This window comes from Panthera tigris, chromosome D4 (genome assembly GCF_018350195.1).
Source record: "Panthera tigris isolate Pti1 chromosome D4, P.tigris_Pti1_mat1.1, whole genome shotgun sequence".
NCBI classification, from domain to species: Eukaryota; Metazoa; Chordata; class Mammalia; order Carnivora; family Felidae; genus Panthera; species Panthera tigris.
Genome location: NC_056672.1, coordinates 24393155 through 24412500, shown reverse-complemented (window position 1 = coordinate 24412500; position 19346 = coordinate 24393155). Strand labels below are relative to the sequence as shown.

Sequence of the window (19346 nt, the reverse complement as noted above, 5' to 3'; positions counted from 1 at the left end):
AAGGAGGGAGGGGATGGGGTATCGGAGAGAGCAGAAGGAAAAGAGCATCACCCTTGAATCACTGGGAGATACCTTCCAGGGGCTTCTTTCTACCTTCAGGAGCACCCATGTTGTTTCCTGGGCCACACAATTCAAACCTGTACATGTGTGAGTGGTCTAAATGTGTGAATGATAACCCCGATGGACCAGGAGATTCCATGCTTGGAATGGGAGTACTGGAGGCAATGCAAACATGGGTCAAGTAGGTGGTTTTATTCAGGTCTCTTTCCATTTGGTTGGAAATCCTTTATAATGCCTCATTTTTGGATGCAATTTTATAGTATAAAATCTTAGTATGCAGTTACATAAGTCATTGAACTTGGCTTTTATAATTATCATCATTACTAGTTGATTCACACCTACCGACATGATTCCTCAGGGTGTAGTTAGTTATACAACATCTGCAGCAAGCAGACACCTGGATCTCCTGCCTTCAGTTTCATGTACTTTTGCTAACTTTTTGTTTTTGTTTTTGTTTTGCTAAAATTCTCAGGTCATTGCACCCTGCTCTCAGGGAGCAAAGTGGGGAAACCAAAAAATTCATTTGACTGACTTTATTGAGATATTTGCTTTATTGTGGTGGTCTAGAACCAACCCACGGTAGCTCTGAGGTATGCTTATGTAGGTCTAGGTCAAGTTGAAGGGCTTTCCCTCATCTACATCAGTTTCTTTTTTGTCCTCTAGAATAGTAACAAATCCTATGGGTTGAATACTTAGGTCTCAGACAGTCTGCTGAGAGCTTTATGTCATTAACTCATATAATCCTCATCATGGGCTCTATATCAGGGATCAACGAACTATGGCCCTGAGGCCAAAAGCAGCCTGCCATCTGTTTTTTATGGCCTATTGACTAAAAGTAGTTTTCATAGTTTTAAATGGTTGGGGAGGGGGAAGCAAAAGACAAGACTTTGTGATCTGTGAAGATGATCTGAAATTCAGATTTCAGTGTCATATTGGAACACAGCCATGCCATTGATCTACATCTTGTCTGTTGTTGCTTTTGCCTTATGCCAGCTGAGCAGAGTAGTTGAGACAGAGCCCTTGAATCCCGCAAAGTCAAAAGTAAAAGTTCACTGATCCTTAATCTGGGTGGTTGGTTCCATTATTATCCCCATTTTACAGAGAAGGAAATGGAAGCTGAGAGTTTTCAGTTTGGCCGTAGCAGTTTGTCCCAATGCTGAACTTGAGATTAGAAGTGGTGGACCAAAGTCCCTGTTAGAGCTTCTCCTGAACAGCACAGGCAGCCAGAGAGTTCCGAGAGCAAGTGTTTGTGAAGCAGCGGCTTGGTGATCCAGGATCCCCTACGAAGTTCTCAGTGCATCCATTTGTGTGTGTGGGCGCATCTGCCTGTGTGATTCCAACCTAAGAGAACTGTAACAGGAGGAGGTTGAATTAAATACAATGAAAAAAAAAAAAAACAACCAACCCTCTCTGCTTTGGAAGTAGAGGCAACACAGTGCCAGTAGCATCTTGGAGGCTGCTGGTTGTCATTTCAGTGGAAGAATGACGGAGGGATTATCACTCTTGATGATGATGATAGTAACAGTTGTCGCGGCAAGATCATAATCGTTTCCAGCGAGAAGAGAGCAGTCGTTAAGAGAGCAGTTCTCCGGCTGGCTCGTTAAAACATCCCAAGAGTTACAGTTCGTTGAATGAGTGAGTAATACTCTGCCCTTTTGGTGCTTAAGTGTCCTTTTGCGCATGTGCACAGAGTTTGTGCTCCTGAGTGGTTCGTAGAAGAGACAGCACCGATAAATCCATTGGTGTCACTATGCATGCTGTATGCACAATGAAGTCGGGTGTGCCCCTCGGTTCTCACTGTAAAGCCCCTGCCCCCCTCCCCGAAAGACACAGGAGGGACATTGTTCATTTGGTTAAGAGTAAAAAAAGGTATTGGTGGTGCTGAGAAGACCAGGAGTCTCTGATGCCTGCTAGGGGCCCTTTGGGAAACGAGCCTCCCGTTTGCAGGCTCTAGAGGTCTTGTTGGCAACAATAAACCCTTTGCAGTGTTTCTCCCAAGTCTTAAAATCTGACAGATTGATCAGTGCCCCCCGCCCCTGCCCCTGCCCCTGCCCCTGCCGTGGAGTCCCAGGAGAAACATAGTCCAAGTTATAAGAGTTGCCCTAACATCTGCTGGAGCCACCAGCTCTAAGCTTCAACTGCAGTTTAAAGGAGTTTGGGGGGTGGATTCTTCATAGGTGTCAGCCTGAGTGTTTACGATAAAGATCATGTGTTTATATGTATGTCCTTACAGTTATGCTTTTTGTTTTCCTATAGCTCTACACCACGATTGGAGGAAGACTCCTTTTATGACAGGCCGCTAAGTGATGTTCCTCTCGAAAAAACCTCCCCCAAACCCTGATTGTTCTTATAAATATTTGAGAACAGTCATTGGTTAAATATAGAAAGTAGTTTTTTTCGTTTTCACCCAGGACCCTGCTCAGCTAATCCTTGCACACCCCAACCCCATTTCTGGGCAAGATCTCAAAGTGGAGATGAGAAAATCTGTCTCTGCCTTATAAATGGCTGTTCCTCTCCCCGTGTTCTGTGTTAACCAGCTACCCAAATGATAATACCTGGGATCTGCTGACGCCCAAAGGGGCCACTGAGCTGTCCTATGGAGACGCTTGGCCTCCCCAGCCCTCGTCTGGCAGGTAACGGACCTCTGTGAGACAGGGGCCCTGTTATTCTCAGTGCAGTTACGTGCTCCAGGTATTTTTAAAGTGGATTTTGGCATTTCCCCCCTCCTCTGCTACTCAGTGGTATTCTTGTTTTTAGCACTTATGTGGCTGAGTAAATGTTTCTCAGCTGAATTCAATTCAGGCTTCTCCATCTCTTTTTCTCATTTCCAACTCTTCATATCCTTCTCTTCTTCCAGTAGGAGTAGGCTAAACATCCCAATGAAACGAAAGTTCATATTTAGGTAGTGTGCCATGTGCACTTGCCAAGGGCCTGTACAAACACCTGTGCAAGGTAGATGTGGCCCCTGGTGCTGTCCCCTCTTCCAGAGCAGGAAACTGAGAATGTAGGTGGCTTGCTCGAAGTCACTGTTGGAAGTCCCCCTCCAAATCTGGGGACTCATCCCTTGGGAGATTTGAGGTTACCTCCACCCTGTGTGCCCCTGTCACTGATGCCGAAGCCTTAGTACCTCAGTAGAAATGGGCTACAGCGTCTTCCCCCATGGGGCCACCATGCTGCCTGGTCTAGTAAAGACACACAGTGGCTGTTCATGATGACACCATGGTATAGGGTCCCAGTTCAGGGTGTGGGCTCCACGTCTGGTGGTTCCTGTTCCCTGGGTAGCTCCTTCATCAGATGTTTCCAGGTACTGATCATGTACCAAATGGTTGGCACAGATAAGAGTCATCCTTCATCCTTTTACTCCTGTAGCTTAAGGATAAGAAGGTGTGGAAGTTGGAATGGCATAGACCTGTAGTCTCTTGGAGAAGGGAATAGGCTCATCTCTACAAGGGAACAGCCATTTATAAACAGGACATTTAGACATGTCCCAGCCAGCTGCCAGGTTGATCGTGGGAAGGCTCCTTTTGTACACAAATCCAAGTTCATTTACCCAATACACAGCAAAACCAATCACTGAGACATCAAATATGCAGCAAGGAAAGGGTTTATTGGAGAGGTAACCAAACAAGGAGATGTTTGCGGGGGGCAAGCTGCAGATCTGCCTCCTCAAAGCAGGAGAATCAGGGATACTTAAAGGCAAAGGAAGAAGGACCTGGGTGTAGAGGAGAGGAGCTACGTAACTTCAGAATCCGGTAATAAGTAGGGGACTTGTTTTCTGTACCTGTCGGGATCTTCTGCCTACGTTGTCAGTGGCATCCTTAGTATGATCTAAGGGTTGAGTTTTAGGTGCTTCTGTGTCAAAAGTGCATCCATTGGACTCACACACATGCGCAAAGAGATGGCCAGTAGTTTGACTGGTTCTGGCCAGTTTCACGGTAAAGCCTTGAGTCTCTGCAAAACAATTAAATTAACATTTTGCTATCGTGGTCTCAGGTAAGAATGCCATCTATGGAAACATGGCTGCAGGCTGTATTCCGAGAACAAGCAGATTTGGGTTACGAGTTACAGTTGTACTTATTAGTCCCATTAACACTTTGGTTACCAGTTTCACTTTTACATTTAGTTACCCAGTTGGTGTGGGTGCGTGCCAGTGCTCCAAACCAGTGCCAGCACTTTTGGGAGTGACTTTTCCCCTATCCCCTGGTTTAATGACATAACGTTTTAAATCGTATTTCTTCCCTTCTTTGGTTTTCTGGACGGTAGTAAAGAGAATTGCACTTACCTGCATGGATTTAGTCATAGTGGGGAGGGTAAAAGGGAACAGAGGTGGGGGTGGTCTTTTTTCACCCCTTAAATCCTTTCTGCTGTATTCTTTACTTTCTGTTGATCATAGCATTTATGACCTTCTAATGACCTATTTATTTCACTTATTAATTTTGATTGTATGCCTGTTTATTCCACTAGAATATGTCTTCCATGAAGACCTAACTTTTGTCTTTTTATAGCTACTCTTACTTGTACATCTGAACTTGTGCCTAATACCTAGTAGGTCCTCAATAAGCATTTGTTGATTGAATTAATTAATCCTCCCTCTAGAAATAGCTATTCCAACCAACTCTAGAGTCCCTGAATTTGTTCCAGATGTTGAAGGGCAGAAATTGAAATATGGGGTCAGAAGTTTTCAAAAATCTCAATCCTAGGAATTGCCGTAATAACTCAGACCATGGGCCTTCTAGACCAGTATTTTGATGGGATGAATGGTGATGGTAGGGCATGGTTGTTTTTTTTTTTTTTTTTTTTTTTTTTTTTTTTTTTTTTTTGACATCTGCCTCAAAGTTTGGGGTTAATCATTCATTCAGCCAGACAGAGTCCATCTTTTATCAATAATTAGCTCTGGGGATAAAAAGTTGAACAAGATATATAGCTCCACACCCTCATAAATCTTGTCATCCATAACTAGATTAACATTTTGGGGGAGAAATTATTTATCTTTTCATCCTGATCCAGCCCTGTCAAAAAGCATTCCTTAACTTATTTGGTTTGTAATATAATTTTGCATCCAGAGCCTTAAGAGAGTTTCTCAAGGAGAAGCCTGTTGCCACATTGACTTTTTCAGGCCTGGGCAAGGAGGTTGAACTTCTCGTCAGCTCAGATCCCTGGTGCAATATATGGTTCACTATGTCAAAGTCATGTGCTCCTTTTAACTTACGGGGAAACTCTTTTTCTTTTATTGGTAACATGGGGTCAATAATGCCGGATCAATATGAGAGAAAGACACAGTAGGGATATATATGATGGTAGAAGAAAATGGATAGAAAATTTCAGACTTGAAGTTGTCTCTTTTTTCTGCTGTGTGCTCTCATCCCTTCTCTGATAATGGGTCTGGTGGTGAGTGTATCCCCAGTACCTTGTATTAATTTTTTCCATGATCACGTCCTAGAAAATGGAAGATGTCAGATGTGACTTTCTGTGTGACTTAGCAACAGCATATATGAAAAAGATGAAGAGTGTTGGCCAATTTGAAACTCAGAGTGAATCAACAATGAGATGAGGCTCGTGAAGGGGAGCAACAGTTATGTCCAAACTGAGGCTGGTGATGTTCCCCTTACCCTAGTGGATGTGGCAGTCCCTGGGGGGTGCTTGAGGAAATAGACAAGAATATACCCAGAATGGGGCACTCCAAACTGTTTCATGTGAAGAGCAGTTGAAGAATGGAGGATGTTTATTATCGAGAAGACTCAGAAGGACCATAAGTACTACTTAAGAACTTCCTCCAAATGAGGGAAGGGCTTTGCATGTGGGAGAAGCATTAGACCATTCTGGAGCCTGAGGCTGAGAACGAGGTTGCCTGGGCTGGACTTCCTACAGTGAGGGGTGTTCAAAGATGGTTGCCTGGGGAGCTGTCTGAGCCTCAGTGCCTGATTCCTTAGGCAAAGTCAAGAGTCCTGATTTGTAGCCAGTGAGCTCAGATACCTACTAAAGCCAGCCTAGGGCACAGTAAGCAGATATGCTGACCAGGAGGAAGAGAAAATGACAGCTCTAGTTTGGAGTCCTCTTCTGTGATCCTTCTTTCCCCAGTTTGCTTTCAGTGGGCTTTTATTTTTTCAGCTCCCTTTAAAACATTTGCATGTACCTACTGACCCAACAATTCCAAATTTGGAAGTCTGTATTATAGAAATAAAAATATAAATACTTGATGAAATATGCACAAGGGTGTATATAAAAATATTACAGAAATGTCGAAGCAACCTGAATGACAATTAAAAGAAAATAGTGGAATGAATTCAGATGTATCCATAATATGAACTATTATGCAGTTAATATAGACAACAAGTTGGATCTATGACTACTGTCCTAGAAGGATGGGAAGAGTATAGTTAAGTGAGAAAAGCAAGAGAAACATGTAGCGTGATCTCCTTTTGTGAGAATAAGTTATAAAAAAATCCCTTACATATGTGATCATATTGGCATATATTTGTATGAGTATGGCAAAAAGGATGGAAGCCTATAGGTGAAATTGTTGACAGTGGTTGGAGAGTTGGAAGGGCAAAGTGGGTGGGGACCTGAGAGACAGAAGGGACAGGAATAGAGACAAAGAAGGAAAATGAAAGGGGATGGTTTATCCATTCATCCATCTGTCTATCCATCCATCTGTCCATCTGTTATCTGTCCGTCTATCAATCTATTATCTATCCATCTGTCTGTCTATCGATTATCTTCATTGGTTGTGCTTAAACATGTATTAATTTTGAAGACTAATAAAAGAAGCTATAAAGAAAAATTCCTTTTTTATGCTGTTTCCATTGTTTGCTCCGTTGTTCTTGTCTTATAAAAACGGTCTCAACCTTTCTATTAAAGATAGCCCAGAGGTTTCCTAATGAAAAACCATCAGCTCTAATCCTTTAAAGGTGGTGACTTAAACACATTAAATCTGGGGAATGTGTAAAGATTAAATATTTTGAGTTAAAACTGAACTTCTAGATATCATGAAAGATGAATGACTGGAGAATCATTTGTATTTTTTCTTCGTTGTTTCTTTGCTGGTGTTTATTTTCTCCTAGTGCTCCAGAAAAAATGTTTCCTTAAATCCAGGGAACACAGGGTTGGGTTAGAAGCATCCAACTCAGGAAATTTGCTAGTTCCTGGTGGGGAAGTAGGGCATTGAATGGAAAGAGCTCTGACATCTGTGTGTGTGGGTGTATGTGTATAATCGGTTTGTCTCTGCTGAGATGGCCAGAAAGATGCTTCTGTGTTTTCCTGTGATTTGGATGCTTTCTTTCAAATTATTTTTAAGAACTGTTTTCCATATTAAATTATACTCAATATGCATTCATATTTGATGCTGATAGTTCTCTCTACATCATTTGTCTACATACAGAATAGCCCCAGGCATTATAGAGATGGCTGGGGATTTAACCCCTCCTTATTATGAAAGAGGATTCTTGGACAAGAATAGGACACTGTTTCCTGTTTGCATTTGGGTGTAGAGTCAGAGCTCATCCCAAGTAGCCATACTGATACAAAAGCAAAACATGAGTGGGTATTTGAGATCCATAGAAATAATTATACTAACTGTCGTATTTCTTTAATTTTAAGGGGTGCATTTTATGTGCTGTTTGGAATTTGAATGCATCTTACTACACTTGTGTGCATTTATTAGATTAATATTTCAAGTCAACAGTGGTTTCATAATTAAGGATGTCAGAAGTCCTGCAGAATCACTTAGTTGGTCCTTGAGTTCCAGATACTTAATGCAATTAGAACATTCTAGAATCATGAACCTCAATCGGAATATCAGACTGCTATCTCAATTTATAGAAATCAGGCAGTTATAAAAGCGTTTATTTTCATAGTGACTGCCTCGTAGATAATACCAAAATAATATCAAAAATGTATACAAAGTAGAATCTGTGCATGGCTGACTCATTTTTAAAATCATTTTTAAAATCGCGATTTTAGTTCAAAGGCACCATCGTTTTGGGAAAACTAGTCATGTGCCGTGTCATTTTTCCACCTCACAGTCTGAAAAATACTTTGCGAGGCCCAAGGCCTGAACGGGCAATTTATCTGTCACAAGGGGGTGGGAAGAACCTGAAGGAAGAATATCATTTGAAGCTGTGACCTGGAGAGAACGTGATGTGGAAAGATGTGCTAACTGACTAGGTTGCCTGTGTCCCGCATTTGCTTTGGGTGTCCTGTCAAGCGTTTTCTTTAATTGTCGCTGTGGCTTTGTTTCCCTGGGCGTAAGATCTGTTTCCTCCAGAAAAATCTCTTTCTCCCCGGCCCCCATCCCCCACCCCCAAGCTAGGCTGTAACTTCACAGCTGACTTTCCTGTGTGTGTTGGAATCCATGGTCTTTTGCTGCTTTTCTCATGCCTTTTCTTTATGATGTTTCAGCTCATCCACCATACACCATGTGCTTTAGAGTGAAATTCTACCCACATGAACCCTTGAAGATTAAAGAAGAGCTCACAAGGTATTTTTCGTTTGTTTGTATGTTTCACGTGCACCTTTAACCAGCCAGGGCCTCCAAGTCCTACAGGCTAGCTGTGCCTCCTGTCTTGATCAGAACGTCTCACCGAAGCAGGCGCTCAGTTCCACGTTTTGGCTTGGCGTGTTTCTCTTGCGCTTCATTGCCTTGGGATTTTTCAAACCGTTGTCATTGGGAGTGTAATTAACTGCACACACAAAAAGTGGTGGTTATAAGAAGAAGGTATTCTCTGAAAACATCTGACAGTGGGGTGCTAAAAATAAATAGATGGTGACGGTCTTTAGGATACAGGCAAATTCATGGCTAGTGCAGCCCCTGGGACAATCTCTTGGATCTAAGCTGTTCAGGAAGGGAAAAGATCACTGGGTAGTACGGACCATCACCCCACATTCTGCTTGCTGAATGGCCAACCCTGGGGCTGTCTTCCCTCTACTTGGAGACTCTTCTCAGGCCAACTCTGAATTTTCCACTTCTTCAGCCTCTTCCCTTCTAATCTGCCTCGACTGGGACCATATCCAGGTCTCCTTCTGGGTTTTGCTTTTGAGAGCAGCCTCAGCCAGTGCAGCTGAGCAGGGTCCCAGGAAGGCCAACTTGGTGGGTGGTGAAGAGCTGACACATGCTTAGTTCTCGATGAGGCTCTGGTTAGGGGACCCCAGACATCACTGTGCACACTCATCCCTCAGAATAATCTGCATAGGTCCGAACGCAGCAGAGATGCACGGTGATACATTGAGTTCTTGGATATTTTGCCTCCTCCTATTCACAGGTCTCCAGTAAAGCTTGACCATTGTGGCACTGAGGTGACCTTGTCAGGGAGCAGATGGTTCCTTTCTCCATTATTAATTTGCACACAGCCATTAGTGAGGTTTGTGCTTGGGGATGGGGGCAGGGCATGTGTGGAAATGAGGGATACATAAGTAATGGACGTTAAGTGGAGGCTGGCAGTTTGCAATCTGGCTTGCTTTGTTAAAAAAAGATTAGAACTCACGTAACACAAGTTAATTTCACCATTTCAGAGTGTACAATTCAGTGTCATTAAGTACATTCCCATTGTTGGGTAACCATCACCACTGTCTCACTCCAAAACTTTTTCTCGTCACCAAAAGGGAACACCGTACCCAGTAGCAGTCACTACTCACTCTCTTCTCCCCCAGCCCCTGACACCTGATGACCACTCATCTGCTCATTTACTCTTCCTAGTCTGGACATTTTGTATGAGTGGAATCATGTAATATGTGGCAGGGGCTGCATGAACTACCAAAAAAAAAAAAAAAAAAAAAAAAGACATTTGTCCTGCCTTCTCGGTGCCCATAATGTAACTAGAAGAATCAAATCAAATACTAACTCTGGGCATTATTTAGTCAGATGCCACCATGGCTCACTCTTGTCATTTGTTTTTATAATTTTGTCTGGAGGATAAAAATTGAATATGTGTCATGATATAAGTTAAGGATGGATCTTTTGTTGTTGAGAAGAGTCCCATTTGAAAGTAGAAGAATATAAGGTGTTAGTTAACAACTCCAGTTAAATTCCTCTCGATTAAAGTTGCTAGCATTTCCCTGCATTAGACTGAATAGCTAAGGTATGAACAGTGGAAGATTGTGAACATCTTTATGTCTCCAAAGGAAATTAAGACAATGCCCTGTTCTTGCACAGATAGAAATGGGCTTTTCTTAGTCAATACAATCCTTAGAATTCAAAATGAATCTAAAAACTGTGGAATGCCCCTGGTACTTATGGCTTAAACTATCTTGAAAGAAGTTAGTCCTTTGATAAGTTGTTATTTTGTTGTAAGATTGATCTAAGGTTTAAACTGTTTTAATGTTTATTTATTTTTGACAGAGAAAGAGAGAGAGAGAGAGAGAGAGAGAGAGAGAGAGAGAACAGAGCATGAGCAGAGGAGGGGCGGAGAGAGAGGGAGACACAGAATCCGAAGCAGGCTTCAGGCTCTGTGCTGTCAGAGCAGAGCCCGATGCAGGGCTCGAACTCGTGAACTGTGAGATCATGACCTGAGCCAAAGTCAGTCACTTAACCAACTGAGCCAACCAGGTGCCCCAGGTTGGTTTAGTTTAGGAAGAATTTGCTACATGAGAAGTTAAGATCACACTCGTGACCGTGCTTAGGGGTAAAGAGACATTGGAGAAAAGGCAGGTTGGAAAGAGTCACACCACAAATACTCATAAAAAAAAGGATATTTGAGATCATTTTTTATTCATTTATTTCTCCATTTACACAGTCCTCTTTCAATCCTTTAGATTTCTGGGGCTTTTGTAAATGCTGTATACAATTGAATATAATCAATGTATGTTGGTTTTAATTTTTTTTTTAAAGAACCATTTTTAAGTTCATGTTAGAGAAGCAGTATCATTAATGATGACACAAGAATGTTTGCCCAGATCTTCTTGTGCTTTTGTTGCTTAGTCTTTTTATACAGGAGTGATACTAAAAGGAGATGCAATATTACTATTTTTTGGTTGCTATTATATTAAAAAATGAGTATCTGATCCTGAAGCTATTTGTAAGGCTCAGTGGATTATGTTGAACCCACAATAATCTGTGATTATCTCTAGAGATCACTGATCTCTAGACCCAAGCTGAGACGTTGTGAAAAGCGGATTTTCTTTTCTCTGGAAGCTTCCATCAAATTTGATTACGAGTTATGAGAGGAGAACTCACGCATCTCATTCATCAGTATATAAACTTGATAAAAATGGAAAGGAATGCTTTTTGTTCAGTGCGTAACATTTAACACATAGACAAGAAACTTCATGGTATTTGGCCTGGTAGCTTGCAGCCTTTAAAAAGGGAAAGATTTGATCGTACTTGTGTGACCTTGGTAGTCTGAATGCTCTATGGCTGAGGTCTTTCAAGTGAGGTCCCCAGACCAGCAGCAGCAGCACCTGGGAACCTGGTCCCTGTTCCAGACCTGGGAACGGGGCTCAGCAATCTGTATTTTCATGAGCCTTCCTAGGTAATTTTAAAGCATGTCAAAATTTGAGAACTACTCTAAGGCAAATGGATTTTCAAAAGTATTAGTTTCTTCTGGTAGATATGACCGTGTACCTCAGGGGGGTTAGTGTGTTCACAAAGTTGTGCATGATCTAATTCCAGAATGTTTTTATCACACCCCAGTAGGAAGCCAGTAGCCATCCAGTCATTTCCTATTTCCCCTCCTTGCAACCCCCCTCTGGCAGCCATTCTTCGACTACCTGTCTATTCAGGTTTCCCTATTCTGGACATTTCATACAATACAATACGTGGCTTTTTATGTCTGCTTCTTTTCATGTAGCTTCATGTTTTCCAGGTCCATCCGTGCTGTGGCACATGGCACTACTTTCCTCTGGATGGCTGAACAATATTCCATTGCATGATATTCCTCTTTCTTTTATCTGTTCATCAGTTGGTGGGCATTTGGGTTTTTCTACTTGGTAGCTATTATGAATATTGCTGCTAGGAACATCTGTGTCCATGTTTTTGTGAGGACCCAGATTCGTATTTAATTGGTAGGGTCCACAGCTTGGTAGTGTAAATTTTTATTTTATTTTATTTTATTTTATTTTATTTTAGAGATAGAGTGTGAACCGGGGAGAGGGGCAGAGGGGCAGAGGGAGAGAGACAAATTTTAAGCAGTCTCCACGCTGACTGTGAAGACTGATGTGGGGCTCGATCCCACAACCCTGGGATCATGACCCGAGCCGAAATCAAGAGTTGGAGGCTCAGCCAACTGAGCCACCCAGGTGCCCCATAGCTTGGTAGTTTTTAAAAGCTCCTCCAGGTGGTTCTACTGTGTGGTCATTAGAACCTGGATTGGAACCTTATTACTCAAAGTGTGGTCCACGGGCCTGCAGCACAGCCTCACCAGGGAGCTTATTAGAAACATGGACTCTTGGGGCCCCTGGGTGGCTCAGTCAGTTAAGCATCTGACTTTGGTTCAGGTATGAACCTGTTCCTGAGTTCAACCCCACATGAGGTTCTGTGCTGACAGCTCAGAGCCTGGAGCCTGCTTCAGATTCTGTGTCTCTCTCTTTCTCTGCCCTTCCCCTACTCACAGTCTCTCTCTCTCTCTCTCTCTCTCTCAAAAATAAACATTAAAAAAATTTTTTTTAATTTGAAAATTTGAAGAAATATGGACTCTGATCCCCACCCCAATCTAATGAATCACAATCCACATTCTGACAGAATTTCTGGGTAATTCACGCTCTCACAGAAGTGTGAGAGGCACTCCTGTAGGGAGCTGTCTGGGTCCTTACCTGCCAAGCGTAATGCTGTTTCTCTGACAACATACGTACCAAACTCTGGGCGAGAAATTTGTTGGAGACTGTCTTTATGCCCTGCAAACAATTCTATACAAAGTTGAGGACAAAGAGTGTCATCTGAGCCTCTACAGTGGCCCCAGTGCCTAGCGCCGTGTGCGGCATAAAGCAGGTACAGGATAAAGGTTCATCAAATGGAAACACTGGTGAGCCTCTGAACACTTCAGCGTGTTCAGCATGCTCTAGGTGATCCAGTGGCCAGACCGGGGAGCTCCAGGCCTCAGGGGCTGTGTGATCTTAGCACGTTAGTCACGCTCCCTGATGTGCGTTGTGTACCTGGCTCACATACTGGGTAATGATCAGATCATCGGAGCCCTGGGTGTGGCGACTTGGACTAGTTGAGTGCCCCCACCTGGTTCCAAGAACCTGGAATTAAAAAGAGTGGTCTCTGAGAGTTAAATGAGAAAAAAAAAACACAAAGAATCTGCACACATGCAGGGCCACTTTAGTCAGAAACCGTAGACCCCAAGCCTGAGCCTTGCAGGAAAGAATCAACGTGGCTAAGAAATATGAGGAAATCTAAAGGGGGCTTGATCAGCATGGAGAACAAAAGGGACGTGACAAGGTGAGCCTGAGCCAGGGGTTGCAAACCTGCCTGTCCCCTCTCCCCTGGTTGAATGGGGCCTGCGAGTACTTTTTGTTTGGCACTACGGTGTTTTAAAAAACAGAATTTGTTGCAACATTTAAAATTCAAAGGATTCCACTTCTAAACCGGTCTCTTTGATTTTCTGGAAAAGCTGGCTGACCTTGGCCGGCTTTCTGTGCTGCGTCACCAGGCTGCCCCTGCCCGGGAGTCGGTGCTTTCCACTCTGCCTCCTGGAGCCCCTGACACTAGCCTGTTTCACTCATTATCGGGTTGCCTGGCTCTTGTGGGCACCTGAGTTTCCCGTCCCTGGAGAGGGGGACGGGGCACTGAGCAGATGACAGCTCTTGTTGTGAATTAATTGGCTTTCTGGCCTCCTAACCAAGTCCTTTTGAGATTGATTAATGTGAGTCTGTCTGCCCCTGAGACTAATCTCTGGATACTGACTGAGTCCATTTCCTGACTCTCTGTTTCACAGGGAGCATGGGCAATGTGGACCTGAGGTGGGATGGATGTCCCCTGTCCTTCCAGGGACCGTGGCTGCTGGGCCCTGTGGCTTTCTTCTGTTCCCGTGTCTTTTTTTTTTTTTTTTTTTTTTTTTTTTTTTACTTTAATTTTTGTTTGTTTATTTGAGAGAGAGAGACAGAGGGGGAGAGAGAGAATCCCAAGCAGGCTTCGCACGGTCAGCTCAGAGCCCGATGTGGGGCTCAAACTCACAAACCGTGAGATCATGACCTGTGCCGAAACCAAGAGTCAAACTCTTAACTGACTGAGTCACCCAGGCGCCCGGCTCATGTCTCTTTAAAAGGGGCCAGCCACCCAGTTTTGGAAGGTGCCACAGTCACTCCAGATTTCCTCAATCCAGAGGGCCCCTCAGTCTGCCCTGCTTGTCCTCCCAGGGGCCTGGTGTGGCTCAGCCACTCCACGGGGCTGGGTCGGGCCCTGCCGGTCCAGCTAGACAGAGCATGAACGATCCTTCTGCTTCTTCCAGGCCTCAGCCCAAACACAGGGTGACTCCTTCTCGTTTTGTATTGCAGGTATCTTCTGTACCTGCAAATTAAAAGAGATATTTTCCACGGTCGACTGCTCTGCTCCTTTTCAGATGCTGCCTACCTGGGTGCCTGTATCGTTCAAGGTAAGCGTGGCTGTAGCTGCCCACCCGCTCCTAAGGGAGGCGGGGGGCTCTATGCTCTGAGTTCTGACAACCAGGTGTGGTGCCTAATGGGTGTCACGAGGAGGAAAAGTTTGTCCAGGGAGGTAGGTGTCAAATAGGGGTCATTTCAGACATTTGAAATGAAATTCCAAAAAAAAAAAATTATACATATACATATATATATATATATATATATATATATATAAATTATGTTTCGTTTTTAAATTTATTATATTTATTGTTTAAAAATACTTTTAAAAATAATTAAAAATACATTTGTATATAAATTATAAAATTACACTTAGAGGGGTGCCTGGGTGGCTCAGTGGGTTAAGCATCTGACTGTTGATATCAGGTCTGTCTTTTTTTTTTTTTAATTGTATTACATCTTTTTTCATGTTTGTTTATTTTTGAAAGAGAGAGATGGAATGCAAGTGGGGGAAGGACAGAGAGAGAGGGAGACACAGAATCTGAAGCAGCTCTAGGCTAAGGTAGCATCATGAGGAAAGCACCAGGCTCACAGTCTGTCAGACTCAGGTCCAGCCTCCCTTCCCATCTGCTGGCTATTTCACCACAGACAAATTATTTCAGCTCTTTAAGCATATATTAAATGGGGTGGCGTTTCACGCCTGTGTGAAGATTTCACGAGGCTTCCTTTCAGGGTTGAACGAGCCCCAGAGGATGGGGCAGCGGGAAACTGTAAAGGCATATGACCCAGGGTTGGCTTCTGGATGTTTCTACCTATAAGGAAAACCACCTGGAAGGCCATCTTCTGGGCCCAAGGTGGCGCATGGCCCGTGGGGGTGGTTCTAGGACCCAAGCAAAGGATGACTCAGGTGTTCTGTTCCCCTGGGCCAGTGGGGGGCAGCTGGCAGTCCTGTTTGGAGGGACCCAGGTGATGCAGCCATTTGCTGTGTGGATGCTAATGGCATGTTGATGAGAGAAGGGGAGGAGGAGGGAGGGGGCAGGGGAAGAGAGGGGAAGTTGTCAAGTGAGCATGTCATGTTTATAAAGGGTCTAGGATAACAAAGGAGCTTATGATGGGTCCTAAGCAGATCGTGACAGACGTCTGCCTATTATAATTCCAAGCTTCACTCAGAGCTTAAGAGAGAGACCCATCGTTCCCCCTGGGGTTTCACTGTCGCCCACTACGGTCCCTGTGGGGTGCTCTGTGCTGTGAAATGGTTCCTTGGGCCCTGTTTCCAGGGTGGGGAGGGGAGCTTCCTGAGAATTCTGAAGAGTGTTGTCTGTGTTGCATTCTCCTTCCCCTGGGGTCCACCTGGTGCTGCACAGCGCGTTTGGCAGAGGTGTTCAAACCCGTGGAGATATTCAAGTTTGAAGTCAGAACTACAGTGATAGGGTGATGGGACATAGTCCTTCCATCTGTCCCAAGGTGGAGTATGTGTTTCCCCAAACCACCTCTCTTATAGCAGAGCTAAGGGATGTGAGAACCCATAGGCCTCCTCCTTTCCGGTGAGATTGCAAATTCCTGGTAGGGTCCACCGTCCTCTGTAAGGGAAAAGCAGATCAATACTAATCCAAGCAACAGACCAGCACATGAGCATTTCAGAACACATTTAGGCATTAGTGAATCACGGTCAAGTCTCCAAGGACAAGCTCAATATGGATCTGTAACGGGAAACCCGCCATCCTATTTTGTGTTTGAAATAAAGCCACTAAGTCTCCCTCCAGACAATCAGGGCCCTTGGTGCTATTACCCCTGACCACATGCACAGATGCTGTGGAGAAATAGAGCTAGAAATGGACTGGCAGACCTCGAAAGGACCCTTCCGCTCTACGATACAGCAGTGGGCCATTTGTAGCAAACCCAGTAAAAGCTGGATTCATGAACTTCTCTGATGCTTGGGGTGATATTTCCGCAGCTCTAGAGATCCTTACAAATGCTGATAAAGATCTGGACCTGCTTATGCTTAGAGAGAGAGAGGGAACGTGGAGGAAATGACTAGAAAGCGAGAGGCCATGTGGCTGTTCGTTGACTTCTTACTTGCTAACGCTGTCTGAAGGAGCGTGTTTGAAGCTTCACAATATTCTTGGTATAGGAAAACCAGGCAGCACCCAGAGTGTTGCTGGTTGTACGTACTGAACACAGTGAGCAAGCATATTCAAGATGTGCAATGCATTTGCTTTCATAATACAAACTGCAAGACAAATACACAAAAACCCTAGGGATCTATTTATATCTTTTCTTGGTAAAAATAGTATCTTTCCTGTTCCTTCTGCAGAACAGCAACGTGGTGGGATTTCTTTCTGGCCGCCTGTGCCTGGTGTGTTCTAGAGTTTCAGAACTGAATTCGAACTCAGTTCAGATATCACCTCCTCTGAGAAGTCTTCCTGGACTACTAAAGCAGCCTCTCTCCCGCACGTCATTCTGTCTCATACCCCTTTTTTGTTGTCTTTTAAGCACTCATATCTGGAATCATGTTATTGCGCTGTTTTTGGAACTTCTTAGGCCTTCCCTCTATGTAGAATCTAAGTTCCATGGAAGCAGGCCTCGGGGTGCAATTTTCACCGTAGTATCCCTGTGTCTGGCACACAGGACATTCTCCAGTACTGATGTCCTGAGTGAACCAGGGCACTTGCCTAAATTGCAGCGATGTAGGCTTTATTTCTATATTTGAGAAAGAGCAGTTGGTTCCCAACTTCCTTCGCTTATTTGTTTGCGTGTTCTCTGAACGTTTACCGAGCAGCTGCTAGATGCGGGCACTGCTGTACAAAGTCCCTGGTTGGGAGGGAGCAGTAGGCGGGACAGACTGGTAAATGGCAGTGTGATGTGTTAATGGCTCAACAGAGGAACACCCAGGTCCCTGCTATGACCTCAGGAGGGTGGTCAGGGAAGGCTCCTGACAGAGTTGACCCTGGAGCTGTAACATCCTGTATCTCTTGTTCTTTTGGAATGAGTCCTCTCCAAAGTGGGGGCGGGGGGGGGGGGAGGTGGACGCATTACCTGGCCTGCCCTTTAGACTTACTAACGTCACCCAATTGCACTCATCGTTCTGCTTCAACTCTTTGGATTTTTCTGACAGTTAAATTCCCTTAGACACGCACTAGGGCCTGTTTCAAATTGCAAGGCATCCGATGTGCCTTTGTCACAACTTTACCCTCGCTTACCCAACTCCTCTTGGTATGGAAAACAAAGTCTGGATAGTAACAAGTCCTGAATCATTTATGAACTGCCTTTTGCTTCAGGTGAAGTCCGAGTTAAAGACACTCTTTAAGGGACAAGAAAGCAGGGCACGTGATGCGGGAGGCACTGACATTTGCCTTGTTAGCAAACGAGTGCAGGTTCCAAGGCAGTTCTTCTTTTAGTTTTCTGGCGTTTTCCAACTTATTTGCGATGTTTAGCAGTACAAGTCCATTTCATCTCACAAGTTTTCCTGGAAAGAGACCCTTCCCCCACTCCCTGCCAAACAATGCCTTCCCTCACCAACCACCACGTAAGCTGACATTTGCATCCAGCGCGACCCAGTTTTGTATTGAGGGTTCATTCCCTATGAAAAATGGAGACACTGGGGGTTATACCATCTGCTAAATTTTTAAGTCCATAGCTGACTCACAGGGTGATACGTATGTGTAGGTGTGGGTATAGGTGTATTATATGTGTAACTTAGGTTGAGTTAATCATCAGTTGATGCCTCCTCCTCTTCACTGGTCCCTTTGGGTCCACCAGTTGATTGATTTTCCCTTTTCATTATTCTCCATTTCCATTCCTAAAGGCAACAACTGGGTTCATATAGATCTTTGACTTTACATACATCCTTATAAATGATTACATCGTGTTGTGTGTATACCCTCTTAAGTTTTGTAAATTAGATGGGGCTGTAAAACTCATTTTAATCCTCTTATGCTCAACACACTGTTTGGGGGATCTATTCAGGTTGCTGGGTATCCATCTCTTTGGTTGCTTTCAATTGTTACAGAGTATCCATTAGGGGACGTTGCTTGTGTTTTATTTATTGCTCCTACCAACAACGAATATCCAAGTTGCCTTTGAAACCTTTCCTGTACTCAAGAATTTTTTTAGAATATATGCCCAGAAGTGGGATTAGTGGGTGATAGTATTCGACTAAACATTCCCAGCTGACTCTTTAGAAGAGCTACATGCCTCAAGGATCCTCCAGAAGGTGTACAAGTGTTTCCATTACCTCCTATCTCTGCCGACACATGGAATCATCCGGCTTCCTACACTTTTTGCCCATCTTCTAGGTGTAAAGTGATGTCTTGTTTTGGTCTCCATAGTTCTGATTACTCATGAGTTTGAACCTCTCTCTCTGTACTCGTCCTTTGGCTTTCCCCTTCTGTCACTTGATCATTTTCCTACTGGTCTTCCTGCCCATTTTCTTGTTGATTGGTAGGAATTTCTTCTTTATTCTGGATATCAGTCCTTGTCGGTTTTGGATTTTGCAAATATAGTCTTTCAATTTGTCATCTATCTATTATTTTGTCTAGGACTACCTGTGATGAACAGAAGTATTTTGATTTTAATATGATCTTGTAGCAGGATTCTGGCATAGACTCATGATACCCAGGCTTTTCTTTCCAGAAAGCAACTTTATTCATGCCGGCACTGCACAGTTGGGTTCGTACCCAAAGAACAGAGCCCTGAAGGCCACATGGCGTTGTTTTTTTATATTTTTTTTACTTCTTTGTCTCCCATATATGGTAACACGCAAACAGGCAGTCTGATTAAGTGGTCTCATGTTACAAGGTCTTGAGGGATGTTGTCAC

The 19346-nt window shown here is 43.8% G+C and overlaps 1 protein-coding gene across 3 annotated transcripts in view; it reads left to right on the top strand.

Annotated features, from left to right (window-relative positions):
• FRMD3 (FERM domain containing 3) overlaps positions 1-19346 on the top strand; it is a 310702-nt gene that overhangs the window by 181361 nt on the left and 109995 nt on the right. For all 3 annotated transcript variants that reach the window (XM_042964448.1, XM_042964447.1, XM_042964449.1), the window contains 2 exons: positions 8458-8536; positions 14485-14582. In XM_042964448.1, the coding sequence (XP_042820382.1) occupies positions 8458-8536; positions 14485-14582 (177 nt within the window). The remainder of the gene's footprint in view (positions 1-8457; positions 8537-14484; positions 14583-19346) is intronic.